Source organism: Bubalus kerabau, chromosome 22 (genome assembly GCF_029407905.1).
Source record: "Bubalus kerabau isolate K-KA32 ecotype Philippines breed swamp buffalo chromosome 22, PCC_UOA_SB_1v2, whole genome shotgun sequence".
Classification (NCBI taxonomy): Eukaryota; Metazoa; Chordata; class Mammalia; order Artiodactyla; family Bovidae; genus Bubalus; species Bubalus kerabau.
Window position 1 is genome coordinate 18,512,243 of NC_073645.1, and position 22,275 is coordinate 18,534,517.

The window sequence follows — 22,275 nt, forward strand, 5'->3', positions numbered from 1 at the left end:
ATTAGTGTTTTTTTTTTTCTCTTAATCACCAGTGTACATTTTTTTCTCACTAGTTATCCTATAGCATGCTTCTTTCTTATCTATCAACTTTATTATATGTTCTTAAATATGTAAATATTAATTTTTGACTCTTTGAGAGTCTGGCAAAGATGCAGGTAACTGTAACTATATGCATATATACATTCCACATGTATATATTCCACAGCTTGTGGAAGTCCCTGGGGATACTTCAGTCTTCTTTCTGGCCTTCCAAGATTTTCTTTGGTTTTGTTTGAGAAGGCTTGTTTCTATCCCCACCCCCAAACCCTCATTTTATGTAGAGAGATGCCTTGTGACCTTGGAATTTACTATCCAAGGCTCTATACTTACAGGATTTTTTTCTTTCTTCAGTATGAGGTTTGGTTTATGATGCAGTTACAACCAATTATGTTAAATGTAAATAAAATTAAGCATTTTTTTTTAATAAATCTTAGATGTATTTTAAAAGATAAAGTCCAATCTAATTTTCTATCACAATTTACTCTGGAATTGCCCACACTTTGTAATATATAATAAATAACATACTGATCTTGTGTTCATTCTGATAAGTTTTGTTAAGTGTATATATCTGTGTAACCATCATCCAAATCAAAATTTTAGCACCTTTTCATTATGGTAGAAGGATCTCTGGTGTCCTTGCCAGTCATTTGCCCACCCCTATTTTCTGTTGCTTTTCATTCACCGTGCTGATAATCATTGATGTTGTTTTGTTACTAGTAGGTTTTTTATTGCTGAGTAGTAGTCTGTCAAGTATTATAATGTCTTTATCTATTCTCTTCATGAGCATTTGGGTTGTTTCCATTTGTAACTATTCTGGATGAGGCTGCCATGATAACTTCTGTAAAGATCTTTGGACATGTTTTCATATTTTTTTGATGGGATTGGGGAGCCTGGTGGGCTGCTGTCTATGGGGTCGCACAGAGTCGGACACGACTGAAGCGACTTAGCAACAGTAGCAGTAGGAATGGAATTGCTGGATCATATGGTAAATGAGGTTCAACTTTATAAGAAGGTAGAGCTCTTTTCTGAAACTGAACCCACCGTTTTACTCTCGCTCAGTTCAGTTCAGTCGCTCAGTCCTGTCCGACTCTTTGTGACCACATAAACTGCAGCATACCGGGCCTCCCTGTCCGTCACCAACTCCCGGAGTTCACCCAAACCCATGTACATTGAGTCAGTGATGCCATCCAACCATCTCGTCCTCTGTCATCCCCTTTTCCTCCTGCCCTCAATCTTTCCCAGCATCAGGGTCTTTTCAAATGAGTCAGCTCTTCGCATCAGGTGGCCAAAGTATTGGAGTTTCAGCTTCAACATCAGTCCTTCCAACAAATATTCAGGACTGATCTCCCGAAGGGGACGACAGAGGATGAGATGGCTGGATGGCATCACTGACTCGATGGACATGAGTCTGGGTGAACTCCGGGAGTTGGTGATGGACAGGGAGGCCTGGCATGCTGAGGTTCATGGGGTCGCAAAGAGTCGGACACGACTGAGCGACTGATCTGATCTGATCTCCTTTAGAATGGACTGGTTGGATCTCCTTGTAGTCCAAGGGACTCTCAAGAGTCTTCTCCAACACCACAGTTCAAAAGCATCAATTCTTAGGTACTCAAGATTTTTCTGTGGTCCAACTCTCACATCTATACATGACTACTGGAAAAACCATAGCTTTGACTAGATGAACCTTTGCTGGCCAAGTAATGTCTGTGCTTTTTAACATGCTGTCTAGGTTGGTCATAAGTTTCCTTCCAAGGAGTAAGCGTCTTAACTTCATGGCTGCAATCACCATCTACAGTGATTTTGGAGCCCCCCAAAAAAGTCAGCCACTCTTTCCCCATCTATTTGCCATGAAGTGATGGAACCAGATATCATGATCTTAGTTTTCTGAATGTTGAGCTTTAAGCCAACTTTTTCACTCTCCTCTTTCATTTTCATCAAAAGGCTGTTTAGTTCTTCACTTTCTGCCATAAGGGTGGTGTCATCTGCATATCTGAGGTTATTGATATTTCTCCCAGCAGTCTTGATTCCAGCTTGTGCTTCCTCCAGCCCAGCGTTTCTCATGATGTACTCTGCATAAAAGTTAAATACTCAGGGTGACAATATACAGCCTTGACATACTCCTTTTCCTATTTGGAAGCAGTCTGTTGTTCCATGTCCAGTTCTAACTGTTGCTTCCTGACTCTCCATTAGTAGTGTATAAAAGTTTGAATTCATATCATTGCCAGCATTTCATGTCATTAGTCTTTTTAACCTTAGCCGTGAAATGAATTTCATGTAGTTTTATTTTGTATTTTCTTAATTACTAATGTAGAGTTAATTTTTGTGTTTGTAATGGCTGTTAATGTGTTTTCTTTTGTAAAGTTTCTGTTTGTATCTTTTGCCCAGTTACTGGGTTATTTGTATTTTTGTTGATACATGAGTTCTGATTGTTGTCAGATATATATACTGTATTTTCTTTCTGTTCCTGGCTTGCTTACTCAATTTCTTAATGATATCTTTTTTTAGTGATATCTTTTAATAGGCAGAAAATTTTAAATTTTGTAATAGTCCAAATCATTACTTTTTTCTTTTGATGGTTATACTCTTTTTGTCTTGTATAAGAAGTATTTGTCTATCATAAGGTTATCAAGGTTTGTGATAACCTTGTGAAAATTTATCACAAGGTTCACCACTCCATACATAAAATCTATGATGAAATGATATACCTAAACATCAAACCAAGAACCAAACACAAACCTTGTGATAAATTTTCACAAGGTTATTCTCTGTTTTCTTCTGAAAGCTTTATGGTTCTTGGTTTGATGTTTAGGTATATCATTTCATCATAGATTTTATGTATGGAGTGGTGAAACTCAAGTTCCCTATATTTCCAGTTGAATATTCAGTTGTTGGCATCATTTATAGGACTTCATTTGAATTGACTTAATCCTTGTTTTCATATTCTTAAAATGGAATTTGGACATAGTTAACCAATGAAGTCTACCTTTGGTCATAAGTTGGTGCTGTGTCACAGATAAATTGACACTCTTTAAGTTTGATACAGTTTTAAACTGTATTTACTTTGTCCCTTTCCCTGCAGTGAAGGTAATTACTTATAGAAAGTAAAAAAATTTTATATTCTTGAATGGAACTAACTACAGATTTTTATTCAACATGTGAAATGATCTTCACAGTGATTCAGTTCAGTTCAGTCGCTCAGTTGTGTCCGACTCTTTGCGACCCCATGAACCTCAGCATGCCAGGCCTCCCTGTCCATCACCAACTCCCGGAGTTCACCCAAACTCATGTCCATCGAGTCAGTGATGCCATCCAGCCATCTCATTCTCTGTCGTCCCCTTCTCCTCCTGCCCCCAATCCCTCCCAGCATCAGAGTCTTTTCCAATGAGTCAACTCTTCACATGAGGTGGCCAAAGTATCGGAGTTTAGGCTTCAGCATCAGTCCTTCCAGTGAACACCCAGGACTGATCTCCTTTAGGATGGACTAGTTGGATCTCCTTGCAGTCCAAGGGACTCGCAAGAGTCTTCTTCAACACCGCAGTTCATTATGTAACTACAATTTTGATTAGTAGTTACATTTTGTGATTAATGGAGGATAGCAGCATAATTATGTATTAAACTTTCATCTGAACTTTTTTCTTTACAGGATGAGAGCTCCTCTTCTAATATGTGTGTAGAAGATCTTCAGAAAAATAAAGATTCAAATAGTAAAATTAAAGATAGATTATCTCAAACAGTTAGGCAAAATACGAAATTCTTTTTTGACCCCGTTCGGAAATGTAATGGACAGCCAGTACCCTTTCAGCAACCAAAACACTTCACGGGAGGAGTGATGAGGTGGTACCAAGTGGAAGGCATGGAATGGCTTAGGGTAATACATCCTCAATTTTGATTCAAGATATTGTTTCATTTCTATATAATAACCTATTAATATGATATAACACAACTTGAGCTGTTCTTCTGTGTTTCACTATTATATATAAGACATGTATTTCTGTGTAAATACTTGTTTTCTAATTTATTTACCCAGAGTAAGTTTTTGAAAGTGAAAATTTATCTTATTCCAGGCTACCAACATTTTTATGGCTTTGGAAACTGAGTTCACACAGTGTTTTTATAACTTAAAGTGTGAATATGTCAGTCTCATCATAATTATCCTCTTTGGATTAAAGGAAGAAATAAACTGCTGATTCAATAGATGTTTATATCAGCATTCAAATAGAGTGTATGTTATTTTTGTCCAGATGCTTTGGGAAAATGGAATTAACGGTATTTTAGCAGATGAAATGGGATTGGGGAAGACAGTTCAGTGCATTGCTACAATTGCACTGATGATTCAGAGAGGTGTACCTGGACCTTTTCTCGTCTGTGGCCCTTTGTCTACACTTCCTAACTGGATGGCTGAATTCAAAAGATTTACCCCAGAAGTAAGACATGCTTCCTTTTGTTAAATATATTATCATTACAAATATTTTATTATTTTGTTGCCTGAATTAAGTTATAGATCTCTTATTATAATTATGTTGATTTCTGTGTCTACATCTTATTTAACATATCTTTCAATATCAGCAATACCTTCTGTAAGTTTCTATAGAATATGTATTGGTAATCTCAGAAATCTTGACTGAAATATCCCTGGGTGATTTATAGTGCATTGAATACTTTGACCCACCTGAGACAGACCTTGGTAGAATTTATTTTTTAGTTCTATTCATCCTTATTATAATGTTTTCCTTCCATATGTGTTTTAGCCACATCCTTGCCTTAGGAGAAGTACACATTCCAGAAATAACTGCCATTTCTTTCACTTTACACTTGATTTGTTTTTGTGGCTCTTTTTATCCTCCCACTGTAGCCCAGCAATTAAAATTGGTTGACTATTTTATTATAGAAAGATAGAACTGAAGTTAAATTATGTTTTTTCTCTCAGAAATGTTTAACTTCATATTTTCCAAATTGTTTTTATTTATATTTTGTTCTAAAGTTTGTTACCAATCAATCTAATAAAATCTTTTAGATTCCTACTATGTTATATCACGGGACCCAGCAAGAGCGTCGAATATTGGTAAAGCATATTCACGAACGGAAAGGGACACTACAGATTCATCCTGTGGTGATCACTTCATTTGAGATAGCCATGAGAGACCGAAGTACATTACAGGTACGAATGGTCTTATTGGAGTCTTTGTAATCCATAAACACATTTCTGAAAATTTATATCACCTTCCAGTAGCATTGGTTCAATTTTTTTTTTTTTCTAATGGAATAGATTACATTGGGTATATTCCTTTAGAACCTAGAGGTTTATATTAACCAAAAGATTGAGATGAAGAATTTAGTCTGTAACAGGAAAATTAAAGCCTTTGGCACTTAAATCTTGGTAGCCACAATACCATTTAAATAATTTTTATCTCTTTTCCTATTTTTTTTTTATTATTTTTTTTTTGGCTATGATGAAAATTCTAATGCCATTTAATGTTTCAGAGCATATAGAACTAACAAAGTCTTTCAGTTCCTTTTTTAGGACTCCAGGATAACACTAATTAAAACTTGACAAAGCATTAGAAAGGAAAACTACAGACTACTTTGCCTAAAGAATGTGAATGGAAAATTCTTAAATACATAACAGCAGGTGGACTTTATTAGTTCAAGACCAAGTGAGGACTGTTTTAGGAATACAAGTATAGTTTCAGAAAAGCTAACTTACTCTCTTAGTAGATCAGAGGAAAACATGATTATCTCAATAGATACAGAAATACCATTCAATAAAATTGGACATTCATTCCTAATAAAGTGGTTTTGTTTTTAGAATTGCTTTTAGGAAAAATTGTGAGACCATCGTATAAAATGTTTCCCCTGAATTCCTTTTCTAGAATTGCTATTGGAAATACTTGATAGTAGATGAAGGACACAGAATTAAGAACATGAAGTGCCGCCTAATTAGGGAGTTAAAACGATTCAATGCGGATAACAAACTTCTTTTGACTGGTACCCCTTTGCAGAACAATTTATCAGAGCTTTGGTCATTGCTAAACTTTTTGCTGCCAGATGTATTTGATGACTTGAAAAGGTAGGTAAGCCAGTTATTTAATTATTGCCTATGTTTTTCTAAAAGTCTCAAAATCTGTGTTCATAGATTAATTTCTTTCTTCTAGGTAGCTGGACTTGAATAATAGCTTTTGGCTAGTTCTTTATAGTGTATATGTTCTCTATTTTTTCTAGTTTTATTGAAAAATAATTGATATACATTACTGTATAAATTTAAGATGTACAGTATGATGGTTTGATTTATATATATTGTGAAGTGATTACCACAATAGGTTTAATTAAAATCCATCATCTCAGATAGAATAAAAAGAAAAAGTTTTCCTCCTTGTGATGAGAACTCGTAAGATCTATTCTCTTAACGACTTTACTGTGTATCATAAAGCCTTATTAGCTATGGTTGTCATGTTGTATATCATATCCCTAGTGTTTACTTTATAACTGGAAATTTGTACTTTTTAACCATCTTCCTCCAAATCCCCCTTGCCTAGTAAGTCCTACTTTTGACACAAATTATGAGAAGAGATAAATGAAACAGTTAATTTTAAAGTTTATTGTATTGATTAAAGGAAAACTTTTATACTGTTTAGTTTTTATTTTTATTTTTTTTTGACTACGGCTCATGATTTGTGGGATTTTAACACCCCAACCAGGGATTAAACCTGCATCCATGGCAGTGAATGCTCCCAATATCTTAACCACTGGACTTCCTGGGAATTCTCTGCCTTAAAATATTTTTATAATGTTCCTTATTGTCTTAACTTTCACTTTCATATGGATTTTTCTCATTATATTCTTACAAACAAGGGATAGAGAGGTTGAATACATCCCCTCACACATAAGAAAACCCAAGTGTCAAATTATTAAAAATATAACTAGTTAATGCCAGACTCAAAAATATAACCAAGGTCTCTCAGTTTTGCCCTCATTTTTTTATTCTAGAAGCTGTATTTGAAGCATATAGCATAAAAGAACAAAATATAAACATAGTTTTCAGAAAATCAGTATGCTCAGGATCGAAAAGTAAATAATCTTATCAGACATTAAAAATAGGCAAAATAACTGATTTATACTTTGGTATCAATGAAGTAAGAATGTTAATTTTATATGGGAAAGTAACTTTTAATATTTTTGAGAATGTGTTCCTCCTTGGGTAACAGGATGTTAGCCCAAGGCCAAGCTGTCTTAGGGAACATTTATTGAAAGAGACTTCCAGGTCCTGTGTATTTCTGCTTAGTTAGAACACTGAGGTAGGAGCTGGGAATCTGTATTCATAAAATGTGCCTCAGGTGATGAAATTTTGGGCAAATCTGGTCTAACTACTGTTATTACCATTTTCCCTAATTGTATTTACTGACAATATTAGTGCAAACATGCTTATATTTAATAGTTCATGTTAATAGGGTTTTGTTTTACATTATGAAGAACTTAAGGATATTAATAGAAACCATTATCGGCATACATATATGTTGAGTCTTAAAACATTGTAGTGGGTCACATTTTTACCAAAAGAGAGTCATATGCCCTTGATTTTCAGAGACAGTTTTTATTTCTATAACTTTATTAAAATGTTTCATAAAATGTGTATCTTAGGATGTGAGGGTGATATGGCTGTGACATCTGTCATCCCACTGATAGCTAGGGTGGATTTGACAATCGAGGCCCGTGTCCCTTTCCTCCCATGAAATACATACATTCTTCCTGGAGCTGCATATTTGGTGGAAGAGGACGTTTCCCAATAGAGGTGGACCTGTCTCAAGGTCCATTTGTAGGAGAACATGGGGTAGGCAAGCTTCTAGGACTCCAGACATATCCAAATGAAGTCTGCCTTTAACGAAAGAGGGAGAAAAATGTACCTTATAATATTTATTTGGTGTTTATAACTATTGTAAGATAATATATTTATAAATCAGAAAAAATGTTCCCTTTGGAAAAATGCTGCTTCATAATATACAGATTAATATAAAGTTTAAAATGTAAAAATGTATTAATATAATTTATTTATATTGATAGGTTAACATAATTTTTTCTTTTACAGCTTTGAATCTTGGTTTGATATCACTAGTCTTTCTGAAACTGCTGAAGATATTATTGCTAAAGAGAGAGAACAGAATGTATTGCATATGCTGCATCAGGTTTTTTGATTTTCTTATTCTGCTTACTATAGACTCACAGAATAAAATAGACACCTTAGAAATTACGTATACAACCTGTTGTAGATTTTGAAAAATGAGTGTCCTGCACCCCAATTTAACTTTCTCTCCTGTCCTTTCCCCTCTCCCCGAGGTCTCATGGTGTGACAGCAGCACTAAAGGGCATTTTCAAACTTTTGTTGTTTCCACGTGTACTCATTTTATCCCTGATGGTTATGTACATGTTTGTCAGCCCAAAATAAAAATAAGTGATTTTTATGCAGTGTTTACCAATAATAGTTGCATAATTTACTTACAAACTGTGTGATCCATTCTGCCATTTCATACAGAGTCTATCTATCCTATCTGTCTTTAAACAAATACAATCTTTCAAAAGTCTCGTAGTTTCTTATGTGGGCCTGCATTTCTTCTCAACTGTGCTTTGACAATTTTATTCAAAATCTTTCTGAAAAAGTTTTATGACTTTGAAGTAAGACAGTACAAAAATCAAAACTAAAAATAATATCCCATATCATGAATTTTTTTTCTGATAATTGCATGTAGGTGTATTTGTTTCTGAACTGCTGCCTACAGATACTTTTTTCTTAACCTACTGGTAATGTTCTGTCTCTGGCTAAATTAAAGCCTCGCTGTGCTTGGCTCTATACCTGTGAAGTACTTCAGTACAGAGCCCTAAAAATGAACTTTATATATGTAAATTTTAAGATAAGGCTGTAAAGGATATACAACGTTTTTCTTTTAAACACCTAAACAGTTTAATAATGGTGTAATTATTGCTTCTCTTTTGTTTTTAAAATGTGAAAATCTCTTGTCATCTCAGCTGATGAAAGAATAATTTTAAGTCTGAAGTTTTAAAACTTACAGAAGGAAACTTTTCATGTCTACTTTTCTGGGTCAGTTGTTTTTGGTTTTTACTAATTCAAAACCTCACTTTAAAAAAATATGGCCTATAACTTTATCCCTAAGAAGTATAGATACCATCATATTTTTGCTTTTTAAAATATTCAAGTTATACTAAAATTTTTGTAAAATAATAAGTTGTGAACTGTAACAGATAAACACTGTGAGTTTATCATGTGGTGGTCTGGTCCAGAAAATTTCTCGGAGATATTTTATATCACTTTTTGAGATGTGATAGTTTCATATAGGAAGAAAGGAAGAAGGGATAAAATGGTATTTGGGAGAGTATTCCTTGAAAATACAGAAATGTTTAATATTTACATAAATTTATTCATGTTTAAATTTTAGATTTTAACACCTTTCTTACTGAGAAGACTAAAATCTGATGTTGCCCTTGAAGTTCCTCCTAAACGAGAAGTAGTTGTTTATGCACCACTATCAAAGAAACAAGAGATCTTTTACACAGCCATTGTGAACCGTACAATTGCAAACATGTTTGGATCCAGTGAGGTAGAGTGTGGACTTGAAATAACCTGTAAATGACAGTTGGCATAGAAAATTTTCATGGTTCATTTCAGTCTTAATATAAGGCTCATCGCCTGTTTTCATGACTTTTTACAATAAGGCTCATTACCTGTTTTCATGACTTGTTGAGGGTGAATTTCTAATTGGAGTATAAGGCATCAGGCCAATAGCAAAAACTGTCTAAAGTTCAAGTGATGGTTTCTGCAATAACTGCTTTATAGTCATCTGAAATACTGTGTGGGGATGAACTTGAAAATAAATTTGAACAAGCACACAGTATACTAAGGCTTGCCAACTAGACCAGTCACCTCAAATATATAATCCCTTTACAGGAGATTGTTGGTAGCCAAAAACTTTAATAAAATCCTCTATCTGAAAGAAACATCTCTTAGTCAGCCATCATATTATAAGAAATTGAATTGGAATGTGATTATCTTACAGCTGGAGATCAGGAGACCCTTAAATTTTAAGATGTCCAGATTTTTGACTGTTTGCCATGGACTTATGTCTTTCTTTTTAAAGCACTTAGGGTTATGCATCTTTGTTTTGTACAGTCATTAGACCATTTTTATTTTAATTAAAGGAATCTCTGGCTTTTTAGCTGTTAGAAAATTAAACTAGTTGTCTATTGGGAAGAATTTCATTGCTGTATTATACCAATCCAAAGAAATACCCTCTGTAATGATACACAGGGTTTTATTTCAGCCCAAACCTATTAAATTCCTTTATATAAATTCAGAAGTTTTAACTATAATTTTTTTCCATCGTGATATGAATGCATTAACTCTGAAAGTAGATATGGGCATCAGTGCTAAAATAATGAAATCTCACAGGAAGACATTTAAATTTGGCTATAGTTTATGGATCTTTGGTTTTGCACCTTTGAAAATAATGAAACTCAGTGATGAAAGACAGAAGTTTTTTTTTAATGTCTTAAAACACTTCGTGCATAAAAATATTATGCCCTACTTTGTATATATGTACATATAGAATTTAAGGGTATGCTTTTTAAACATATTTCTTTAATTTGTTCTATTACAGAAAGAAACAGTCGAGCTCAGTCCCACTGGACGACCAAAACGCCGAACTAGAAAGTCAGTAGATTACAGCAAAATAGATGATTTCCCTAATGAATTAGAAAAACTGATCAGCCAAATACAGCCAGAGGTAGACCGAGAAAGGTGTGAGTTTAAAAATAGATTTTTAAAAAGTATTCTTTAAACTGTATTTTTTTTTTAATTTCTTGTATTCATGGATTATACATTTTGGGCAGAACTATTGTGGAAACAAGTGTCCCTATAGAATCTGAAGTTAATCTGAAGTTGCAGAATATAATGATGCTACTTCGAAAATGCTGTAACCATCCGTATTTGATTGAGTACCCTATAGATCCAGTTACACAAGAGTTTAAGGTAAATACTATTTAATAATATACTATTTTGATTTCTGACTTTTTATGTCGTGTAAAAGTGTCATTTTGTTATTATTTGCAGTAAATACTTTGCTGTTTGTCATGAAGATTGTAATCCTTTTAGTAAGTAGAGATGATAGTCTTCTACCTCCAGATAAAGGTTGTTTTCTATATGTAAGCTAATATTTTATTTATATGTTTTATATAAATAGCTAAGAATCCCCCTAAATTTAGAGTGACATTAGAAATATAAGTCTTTTTAGTAACCAGTTGGCTTCTACTCCATGTTTTACTTACTGTCTGTTTTAGAGGTTGTTGTCACCTTTTCAGTATTCCTTTAGTTAGCATTCAGCTTGTCAGTCTGTCTGACAGCTCATTGCTTAAATTTCAACAAGTAGCCACAAAACAGAACAAAAAGTTGATGTTGAGTTGCAGGCTCCCAGATCAAATGAATGAAATTGGTCTCTTGGGTGGTTGATGGGAAGACAACATATATTAAGTGACATTCGTTCTCAGTAACTCTGCTGCTACTGCTGCTGCTAAGTCGCTTCAGTCGGGTACGACTCTGTGCGACCCCATAGATGGCAGCCCACCAGGCTCCCCCGTCCCTGGGATTCTCCAGGCAAGAACACTGGAGTGGGTTGCCATTTCCTTCTCCAGTGCATAAAAGTGAAAAGTTAAAGTGAAATCGCTCAGTCATGTCCGACTCTTACTGACCCCATGGACTGCAGCCTACCAGGGTCCTCCATCAATGGGATTTTCCAGGCACGAGTACTGGAGTGGGATGCCATTGCATTCTCCCTCAGTAACTCTAAATAACCCTATTTTAGAGTAGGTTCCTCATCCTTGGCATATTGATATTTGGGGCCAGATATTCTTAAGGAGATACTGTTTTGTTGTCCAGCATCCGTAGCCTTTAGCCACCAGATGCCACAGTAATTCCCCTCTCCCAGCTGTGTCAACCTAAAGTATATTTCAGGCACTGCCCAGTATACCCTGGGGGTGGAGGGCAAATTTGCCCCAATTAAGAATGACTGCTTTAAAGCTTTTCGTTGAACAAGGAAGAAGATAATCTCTGGAGGGTATTGATGTTTCATCAGAAGATTAATTTCATTTTTGATACTTAGGTTACTTACAAGCTCTTACACTTTCTTTCATTTCTACTAAGAATTTTGGCAGTGATTTTCATACACATTTGGTTGAAAATGTACTCAGTTATAAAGAATAAACCTCAACATTAAGTTGAATGTAATGTTTTATTATACAGAGTTCTGGGGAGGATAAAATACACTTAAACTATAGTTTGTATTTTGTGAGATTGTTGATTTTAAATTCTAGAGTATATCTTTCCTTGAGAACTGTCTCCTGATAAAAATCAAATAACAAAGTTAGTTTAAAAGGTGGGACTTATTTGTCTTTGAAAACTTAAATCTGTAAACATGGTTTTTATTTTGACAAAAACAGATTATTACTTGTTGTGACTTTTTTTTCTGGTTTTTTTTTTTTTTTTTCCTTTCTTTGCTCAAGGTTGATGAAGAGCTGGTAACAAATTCTGGGAAATTCTTAATTTTGGATCGAATGCTGCCAGAACTAAAAACCAGAGGTCACAAGGTGTGGTACTTTTGATTGGGTTTTTGGCTATATAATTATTTTTTGTTAGTAAGTATAGATACTAAGGTATATTTAAATTTCAGGTGCTGCTTTTTTCACAAATGACAAGAATGTTGGACATTTTGATGGATTACTGTCACTTTAGAAATTTCAACTTTAGTAGGCTTGATGGATCCATGTCATATTCAGAGAGAGAAAAAAATGTAAGACTGCTTATGTCATACATACTTAATTCTTTGTAACTTCTTTCTTGATTTCTGAAGTAATGTTCAATAGACCTAGGGACTTCCTGGTGGTCCAGTGGTTAAGACTGTGCTTCCACTGCAGAGGGCACAAGGTTGGGTCTTTGGCTGAGCCACTGGGATCCCACATGCCCTGTGGCACAACCAAAAAATAAAAATAAAAAGACTTACATCTTAGGACCTCTGGCTTATTGCCACAACCTGGGCGATAGGCATGATTATTTCATTTTATGGGAGATGAATCTGATAGTTTTATCTCTTTTCCACCAAATTGGTCTTTTCAACTTTATGGCTTCTGCAGCTGCAGCTGCTGCTAAGTCGCTTCAGGGGCTGTCAGTATTTATTTATCCCACATCAGAAGTCCTGTAGATGCTTGAGAACTATACCCAGCTTGAAGAATGCTGGCTTATTATATCCCATGGCACACCACTGCCTTCCCTCTCCTTTGCTGATAAACAGATGGTGATAAGGTAGCTACTTACTAGTCAGTTTTTTATCCACATTCCAGGAAGGAACAGTTTCTTTCTTAATTCCTTATGTTTACATCCCTTTTGCTTTTAGATACACAGCTTCAACACAGATCCAGATGTGTTTATCTTTTTAGTGAGTACCCGAGCTGGTGGCCTGGGCATTAATTTGACTGCAGCAGATACTGTTATCATTTATGATAGTGATTGGGTAAGTTGGAAGTGTAGCAGTAGATTGTATTTCCATTCTAATCTTTCATTGTATATTTTGCAATTTCATTTACCTGTTTTGAAAACATATCCACTATAAGATGAGAATCATTGCTTTGTGAAGTGTTCTGTGTGTAAAGACTTAAACGTATTTTATCACTGAAGTAACGCTTAGAAGCCTAAATTGAGTTAAGGCACTGTTTAAAAGATTCTGGTTGGATCATCCTATTGACTCTACCCACATAGTATGAGTTTAACTAATTTTAACCTTAAACTGTTAAATGTTTTTCTTTTTAACTTTTAAGAACCCCCAGTCTGATCTTCAGGCCCAGGATAGATGTCATAGAATTGGTCAGACAAGGCCAGTTGTTGTATATCGTCTTGTTACAGCAAATACTATTGATCAGAAAATTGTGGAAAGAGCAGCTGCTAAAAGAAAACTGGAAAAGTTGATCATCCACAAAAGTAAATAATATTTTGTAGTACTTTTTTGCTTCAGTTGTCTATTGTGTGTTGTGAGTTTTGTTGTTGTTGTTAACTTTCTTTATAAAAGAAATCAGTGCAGGATTTAAATAGGCAGTGGGGAATTTGAAGCTATATGTACTTTTAAAGTATCTTATCTTAAAGTCTGAAGTCTGTCATGACGCTTTGACATGATGTTACTGATTATTCTCTTTTTCATTAAAAAGTTTTATTGAAGTATAGTTGATTTCTAATATTATGTTTCAGGTATATAGCATAGTAATTCACAATTTTTATATATTTTACTCCATTTAAAGTTATTGAAAAATAATGACTTTACTGCCCCTTCCCTTCTCCCCACTAACCACTGGTTCTCTATATCTGTGAGTCTGTTTTCTTGTTTGATTTTTTAGATTCCACATGTAAGTTTTAGCATACAGTATTTGTCTTTCTATCCTTTTTCACTAATCATAATACCCTCTAGGTTCATCCATGTTTCAAATGGCAGAATTTCTTTTTTTTTTTTTATGATAACTGATTCTCCATTTTGTACTCTTCCTTATCCATTCATCAGTTGAACACTTCGGTTGCTTCCATATTTGGCTATCATAAATAATGCTCCTATGAACATTGGGATGCATGCATCTTTTCAAATTAGTATTTTTGCTTTCTTCAGATATATACCCAGGAATAGAATTGCTGGATCATATGGTATTGGGTTGGCCAAAGAGTTCATTCTGGTTTTTCTGTAACTATCTTAAACAGGATGGGATGGATTAAGAGATTAGGACTGACGTATATACACTATTATGTACATAGGTAACTAATGAGAACTGACTGTCTAACTCAGGGAAGTCGACTTAGTGCTATGTGGTGTGCCCTAAATGTGAAGGAAATCCAAAAAAGAGGGGATATATGTATACATACAGCTGATTGACTTTGCAGTACAGCAAAAACTAACACAACATTGTAAAGCAACTATAATAATTAATAATTGATAATTGAGGTCGCTCAGTCATGTCTGACTCTTTGCAACCCCGTGGACTGTAGCCCACCAGGCTTCTCCATCCATGGGATTCTCCAGGCAAGAATACTGGAGTGGGTTACCATTTCCTTCTCCAGGGGATCTTCCCAACCCAGGGATTGAACCCCGGTCTCCCGCATTGGAGGCAGACGCTTTAACCTCTGAGCCTATACTCCAATCTAAAAAAATAAGATTAAAGGTATATTGAAGTAGTGCTACAATAAAATTACTTTGCTGAGCCCCCACTATTCAAAAATATTTGATTCCAGTATACCCTTTTCATAGTTTCAATAATAGAATATTAAAAACACAGCAATTTTTTATCTAGAAAAGATTCTGAGAAATAGGGAAAGTAATGTGGGTGAGGCATTGACATTTTATGTTCTGTTCCCTGAGAGTCCTTGTAGATAAAATTCTGTTTGGGCAAATGACTTGGTGGCTGCCTTACAAAAAATTGAAAATCATCTTACGTACATTTTGAAGCATAGAGAAATCATAATAATGTTGAAAATCACTAACAATTTATGTTGCTTTTCTACTCACAAAAACTTTCTCCATTGTATTTGATTTTGAGAGAAATATTGGATTAAGTTTTAGACATCTTTAATTTGACTTGATGGAGCATTCAGATTGTAGTTAGAATTTCCGTTGAAGGAAAAAGGTGCTTGGTCCAAGTAAGATTTTGTGCAGATTAAAGTTTTTTCACCTATGCTGCTTTTAGGGATTTGAATGATGAAATAAATTGTATTTTGTTTATTGAATTTGGTTTCGATTGTGTGTGCTGTGTGCTTTAGTTGCTCAGTTTTGTCCGATTTTTTGTGACCCCATGGACTGTACAGGCTAGGTTCCTCTGTTCATGGGGATTCTCCAGGCAAGAATACTGGATGGGTTCCCATGCCCTTCTCCAGGGGACCTTCCCAACCGAGGGATCGAACCCAGGTCTCCCTCATTACAGGTGAATTCTTTACCAACTGAGCCACCAGGGAAGCCCAAGAATACTGGAGTGGGTAGCCTATCCCTTCTTGAGGGGAACTTCCCAACCCAGGAATCAAACCGGGGTCTCCTGCATTGCAGGCGGATTCTTTACCAGCTAAGGTACCAGGGGATTTTAAATTAGGTACAGTTTATAGTTTTATTTTCCCAAGTTTTATTTTTAGTAATTTTAGATATTAATTTCTGAGAACAAGTTGAAAATAATTTTTTAAATGCTGGCAATATTTTATTGAGGTGTAATACACATAAAGTAAAATTCCAAGCTAAGTGTATGGCTTGATGCCTCTAACAAGTTATACTCAAATAATTGTCATCCATATCAAGGTAACATTTCTGTTTTCCAAGAAAGTTTCCCTTTCCAGTATTTCCCAGACTCTTGCTCCTTACTAGAAGGCAGTCACTATTCCAGTTTTTGTCACATGGGTTAGTTTTTCCTTTAACTTCACACTGGATTCATTTGTACATACATATTCTTCTTTTGCCTAAGCTACTTATATATGATGTATTTTGAGATTCATCTCTGTTGTTGTGTTAGAAGATTGTGATTTTTTTTTAATTGCAAAATAATTAATCCATTCTTTTGTTGATTGATGTTTGGTTTACAGATTTTGGTTCTTACGAATAAGGTCCTCTTGTTACAAGTATTAATGAACATACGTATTTATTTGTGCTTTGTCTTCGGATGGGTATGTTTACCTATAGAAAACTACCAGACTTTTCCCAAGTGGACATACCATTTTACTCCCAGCTGCAAAGTATGAGAACTGCAGTTGCTTTTCTTTTTTACCAACACTGGGTTTGTCTGTCCTTTTTGTTTAATGTAGGGTATTCTGATTGGTTTGTAATGTATTATGTTTTGGTTTTAAAAGCAATTTTGAGTGTTTTTAATTTTTTGTAAATTTTTTCCAGATCATTTCAAAGGTGGTCAATCTGGATTAAATCAATCTAAGAACTTTTTAGACCCTAAGGAATTAATGGAATTATTAAAATCAAGAGATTATGAAAGGTGAGGTTATTTTTACTTTAGAAAAATATAATACATAGTTTTGATTTATCCTATAGACCTGAATATTTTGTTTTCTTACAGGGAAGTAAAAGGATCAAGAGAGAAAGTCATTAGTGATAAAGATCTGGAGTTGCTGTTAGATCGAAGTGATCTTCTTGGTAAGTATCTCTTATGGTTTTACTTACTATTTGTATGGAAACTTTGAAACATATACATAAGTAGAGAAAAGTACAATAAACCCCTGTGTATAATTCATTCTGCCCTAGTAGTTTACAACATTTAGCCAGTTTTGTTTCATTGCCATTTTCTTCAATCAGAATGTTAAATTTATGCCATAGCCACTTTTAGGCATCTTTTATTGGGAAGAACATGTTTTTAAATATCGTCACTATGTCATTATTACATTTGAGAGAATTGGCCCTAAAACTTTAATAGCAGCTAATACCCAGTTCATATCCAAATTTCTCCACTTGTCCCAGTCCGTTTACAGTTTGAATCAGGATCCAAATTCCATTGTTCTTGCTATCTTTTTTCTTCTCTATCACTTTCCTCCTCACTTTTGTTATTCCATGCTGTCGATTTGTTGGAGAAACTGGGTTATTTGTCCAGTGAAACGACCTGCATTCCAGAATTGGCCAACTCTCCCTATCATTGTTCTTTGACTTGTTCCTCAATCTACTTATTTTCTGTGAAGTGGTAAATAGCTGTGAAAATAACTCTACTGGCTTAATAAGATCCAAGTTCTGTATTTTAGGAATACCAGTGCTTTGTTCTCATTTTAAATCATATAAAGTGATGCATCATGTCTGGGTTTCTTATTTTTAGTTAGCTAAGATTAAGATTAATCAGCTGATTCAGGCTGATGCTCATTTAGTGTTCTGTTGTTCTATTTAACCTGACTTTTTAGCATTTATTTATTATGGTTTAGAACCATTTTTTTGAGCATTACAAAATGCTGATTTTCTTATTCTATCATTGCTTTATTAGCTGGAATTAGTCTATTATAACTTTCCCATATAAATTATTTGGTTACTCTGAGATACAATCTACATAAGCAAGATAGGGCTTCCCTCGTAAGTCAGTTGGTAAAGAATCTGCCTGTAGTGCAGGAGACCTGGGTTTGATCCCTGGGTCAGGAAGATCTCTTGGAGAAGGAAATGGCAACCCACTGTAGTAATCTTGCCCGGAAAATCCTATGGGGGAGCCTGGCGGGCCGCAGTCCACGGGGCTGCAAGATAAATTGCTTCTTTTATGTATAAATTGTAAGAATAATGAGTCGATGCCTATAAATGGTGATCATAAGTTATTCTGAATACAAATAAATATTTAAAACTCATCCTTTCCTACTCATTCTGTAACATGGGTATCTATGCTCTTGATTATTTATGTATATTATATCTCCAGAGTGGAAATAAATAATGGTATCTTTTCCTAATTGTGTTCAGCAGTGTTACATTAGTAGCTTGCTATTGGTGATGGGAGGCATAGAAACAGGAAAAAGATAAACTACAGCCCTTTTGAGGGAATAGGGAGTCTATTGTTAAACACCAGCACACCACGGGGTATAGCATCATGATATCTTCAACTTAGTTTCAAATAGCTCTTCTAAAATTTGTCATCTTACTGAATTGAGAGAATTCTTTATATATTCTGGACACAAATCCTTTATCAGATACATGTTTTGCAAATATTTTCTCCCAGTCTGTAGTTTATCTTTGTACTTCCTTTGTGTCTCTTAAAGAGCAGAAGGAAAAATTTTGATGAAGTTACATTTATCTTTTTATTGTTATTACTCACAATTTTGGTGTTGTATCTAATCTTTGCCTAGTAAAGTTGTGATTTTTTTTTTCCTTCTTAACTAAAAAAAATTTTTTGGCCACACCACATGGCATGTGGGATCTGGTTTCCTGACCGGGGACTAAACCACACCCCTTGCACTGGTAGTGTGGAGTCTTAATCACTGGACCACTAGGGAAGTCTGATGTTTTATGGTCTCATATTTGAGTTAATTTTTATATAGGGTATAAGGTAAGGGTCTTAATTCATTTTTTGCACGTTGTCCAAAAAAATTGTCTCTGCACAATTTATTGAAAATTATTCTTTCCCTTTTGAATTGCTTTGGCGCCTTTGTTGGAAATCTGTTGATCATTAAAGTGAAGGGTTTTTTCTGTACTCTCAGTTTTCTCCTACTCCTGTTAATCTGTTTGTTAATCCTGTGCCAGTACCACACTGTCTTGATTTTTGTTTTATGATGAGTTTTGAAATTGTGAAGAGTGAATCCTCCAGTTTTGTTCCTCTTTTTCAAGTTGGTTTTAGCTGTTCTGAGTTCTTTGCATGTTTATGTGAATTTTAATTTTCATATAGTACAGGAAAAATGAGATAAAGATAAACCATTATGGCCAAATCTTAAATATATTCTCAAATAAACAGCAGCAGCATTAGAAGGCATACAAGGACAGGGTAACATATGAAAATATTAATTGATATTAACTGAATAAAAAAGAACTAGATTCTGAAAACCCACTTGACATACCATCATAATCAACCTCATAATTCTTAAATATGACAAAGAAAATGTTCTTAATCTGAAAAAATGCATTCATTTAGTAAATTACTATGAAAATCAAGAACAGTTAGTGTAACAGCTGTTACTCCCACTGTACATTATAAAACATAATGCAATGTACAGGAAAGTCTTAACTAATGCTATAAGATAATAAAAATAGGAATAATTAGTTTCATTATACTGCTTTTGCAGGTGGTATAATTATCTCCATAGAAAATCTGAGGGAATCTAAAAGTTAGAATTCAAAAAGTTGGCTATAAATTAATAGTATATGTATTAGCAGTAATTATTTAGAAAATAGATGTTTACAACAGCTACTAAATTAACATACCTAGAATTAAATATAATAATTTCTTTAAGACCTTTATAGAGAAGCTATGAAACATCCAAGGACAATAAGAGAAGGACTGAATACATGACAAATTTAACTGTATTTTTGGATACGATTAACTTGTATTCCTTACATTAATCTTCTAGTTAAAATCCATAATATTATGGCTTTTTTAAGAGCTTTGACAGGCTGTTTTTAAAATTAATATGGAATGGTAAAGGACCAAGAGCCAAGACAATTTTGAAGAACAACAATACTTTATATCAGGTACTAAGATTCAATTTAAAAATCATAATAATTAAGACTGTTGAATTAACATATAAGATAAATTTACTGCTGATGTGGCAAATCTAGAAAGTCATCCAAACTTCCATGGAAAAATCAATAAATGATAAATGTCATTTCAAACCAGAGAGGGGAAATTCCTATTATTCCTTGCAGATATTGCAGGCTGGGTTCCAGAGCACTGAAATAAGCAAATCACACATTTAAAACAATTTTTTTCAGTGCTTATGAAAGTTATGTCTACACTATAAAGTAGTCTGTGTGAAATAAATGTGAAATAACAGTGTCTAAAAAAAAATGCTAACCATTATCTGAGCCTTCAGCAAGTCATAATCTTTTTGGTGGAGGGTTTAAAACATTGTGAGAATTAGCCAAAATTAAGACAGACATGAAGTGAGCAAAATATGGTTCCGATATGCTTGCTCAACGTAGGGTTGCAACAAACCTTCGATTTGTAAAAAATGTAATATCTGCAAAGCACAGTATCAACAATGGTAAATCTCATCATATTCAAGTATAAATTCTAGATAAATTAAGTCATCAAAACTTTAAAAGCAAAACATTTAACTTAAAAAATAGGGAAATATCTGTAGGGTTTTAGGATAGGAAAAGAATTCTTAAATAGGATACAGAACTCTCAAACTAAATGAACAGATTAATAGATTTTATTAAAGGCTTCTGTAAAAACAATACCATAAACAGGTAAATGACAAACCACAAATATCTGCAATACATAGCAAACAGGAAATGATTACCATACATAAATAAATATCAACAAGAAAACTGAACAACTTAAGAACAAACAATTACCAGGAATGAAAGAAACAACCATTGAACATAAAAAGATGCTTCAGTCTCCCTAGAAATCCGAGAATGCAGATTAAACCAGAAGTAATTTCATTTCAATAGTTATCATGTTGACAAAAATATAAAAGATTTCAAATTAGCTATGGGAGTATAAAGATACATTTTCATGGTATTTTGCATTCCTACTTTTAAACTAACCATTGGGCTTTAAAAAAAAATACATGTATATATATCTCTCTCTGAGAATATAATTCACATTGATGTTTATTGCTAGGTGTATCTTAAATTCAGCAGAAGTGATTTTGATTAGCAAACTGGTGTTGCAGTTTGTTCCCTGGAGGCCAGTTCCCTTAATAAGAGGAGATTTCTTTTTAAGTTCTTACACTTTTTTTTTTTTTAATACCTGTTTGTTTATTTTTCTCTTAGATCAAATGAATGCCTCAGGACCAGTTAAAGAGAAGATGGGGATTTTCAAGATACTAGAAAATTCTGAAGATTCTAGTTCTGAATGTTTGTTTTAAATTGGAGCTAAAAGAATGTCTTCAAAAAGTTCTTGTTCACATCTAGTGATCTGTATTGGTGTTAAAATCCACATTTTTCATTCTACTTTGATTGTATCAGTTTACATAATGTAACTGTACCATTGCATAATTTTTGAACCTTATTAAGAGCAAATACATATATTAAGAGTAAATTTAGGTTTTCAGTTAATTTTTCAGGTTCGGTAGTACTCTTGGGTACAGGATGATGTGTACTTAACCACTGCCAGATTTATACAGTCTTCCTGTGGAAGTTTAATGTTTTTCCCCCACCCTCCTTTTTAGCAGTACAGTTCATGGGTTTTTGGTACTTCAGTTATGGAGTAGACTTTGGATGGGGGAAAGACTGGGATGATTCTGTGCATTGTTTAAATAAGGAACGGTTTGAGTTTTAGGGTCTATTTCTATAAAATAGTTTGCCAAATAAATATTTGTTATAAGATGATCTCATCAGATTATTTTTTCAGATAAATAATGGCTCAGGTGAAATAACGCCAAAAGTCTTGACTGCTATTTTGATTTATCAGTACTTTACACGTGTCATATATATAAAGATTTCAACTGGACACTGGGTCAATGCAGAGAAGGCTTTGGAAGAAATTACAGGTTCTTGACAAAAGAAATTGGTTCTAGAAATTGGAAGTGGCAGGATACCATGCAAA

The 22,275-nt window shown here is 34.1% G+C and overlaps 1 protein-coding gene across 2 annotated transcripts in view; it reads left to right on the forward strand.

Moving 5' to 3' along the window:
- HELLS (helicase, lymphoid specific) overlaps positions 1 to 22,056 on the forward strand; it is a 38,069-nt gene extending 16,013 nt beyond the window's left edge. For both annotated transcript variants that reach the window (XM_055560691.1, XM_055560690.1), the window contains 15 exons: positions 3,683 to 3,907; positions 4,281 to 4,463; positions 5,054 to 5,197; positions 5,910 to 6,106; positions 8,120 to 8,216; positions 9,483 to 9,644; positions 10,701 to 10,840; positions 10,933 to 11,071; positions 12,598 to 12,681; positions 12,765 to 12,884; positions 13,485 to 13,601; positions 13,906 to 14,065; positions 16,989 to 17,085; positions 17,167 to 17,243; positions 21,501 to 22,056. In XM_055560691.1, the coding sequence (XP_055416666.1) occupies positions 3,683 to 3,907; positions 4,281 to 4,463; positions 5,054 to 5,197; positions 5,910 to 6,106; positions 8,120 to 8,216; positions 9,483 to 9,644; positions 10,701 to 10,840; positions 10,933 to 11,071; positions 12,598 to 12,681; positions 12,765 to 12,884; positions 13,485 to 13,601; positions 13,906 to 14,065; positions 16,989 to 17,085; positions 17,167 to 17,243; positions 21,501 to 21,595 (2,037 nt within the window). In that variant the 3' untranslated portion in view covers positions 21,596 to 22,056. The remainder of the gene's footprint in view (positions 1 to 3,682; positions 3,908 to 4,280; positions 4,464 to 5,053; positions 5,198 to 5,909; positions 6,107 to 8,119; positions 8,217 to 9,482; positions 9,645 to 10,700; positions 10,841 to 10,932; positions 11,072 to 12,597; positions 12,682 to 12,764; positions 12,885 to 13,484; positions 13,602 to 13,905; positions 14,066 to 16,988; positions 17,086 to 17,166; positions 17,244 to 21,500) is intronic.
- The last annotated feature ends 219 nt before the right edge of the window (positions 22,057 to 22,275 follow it).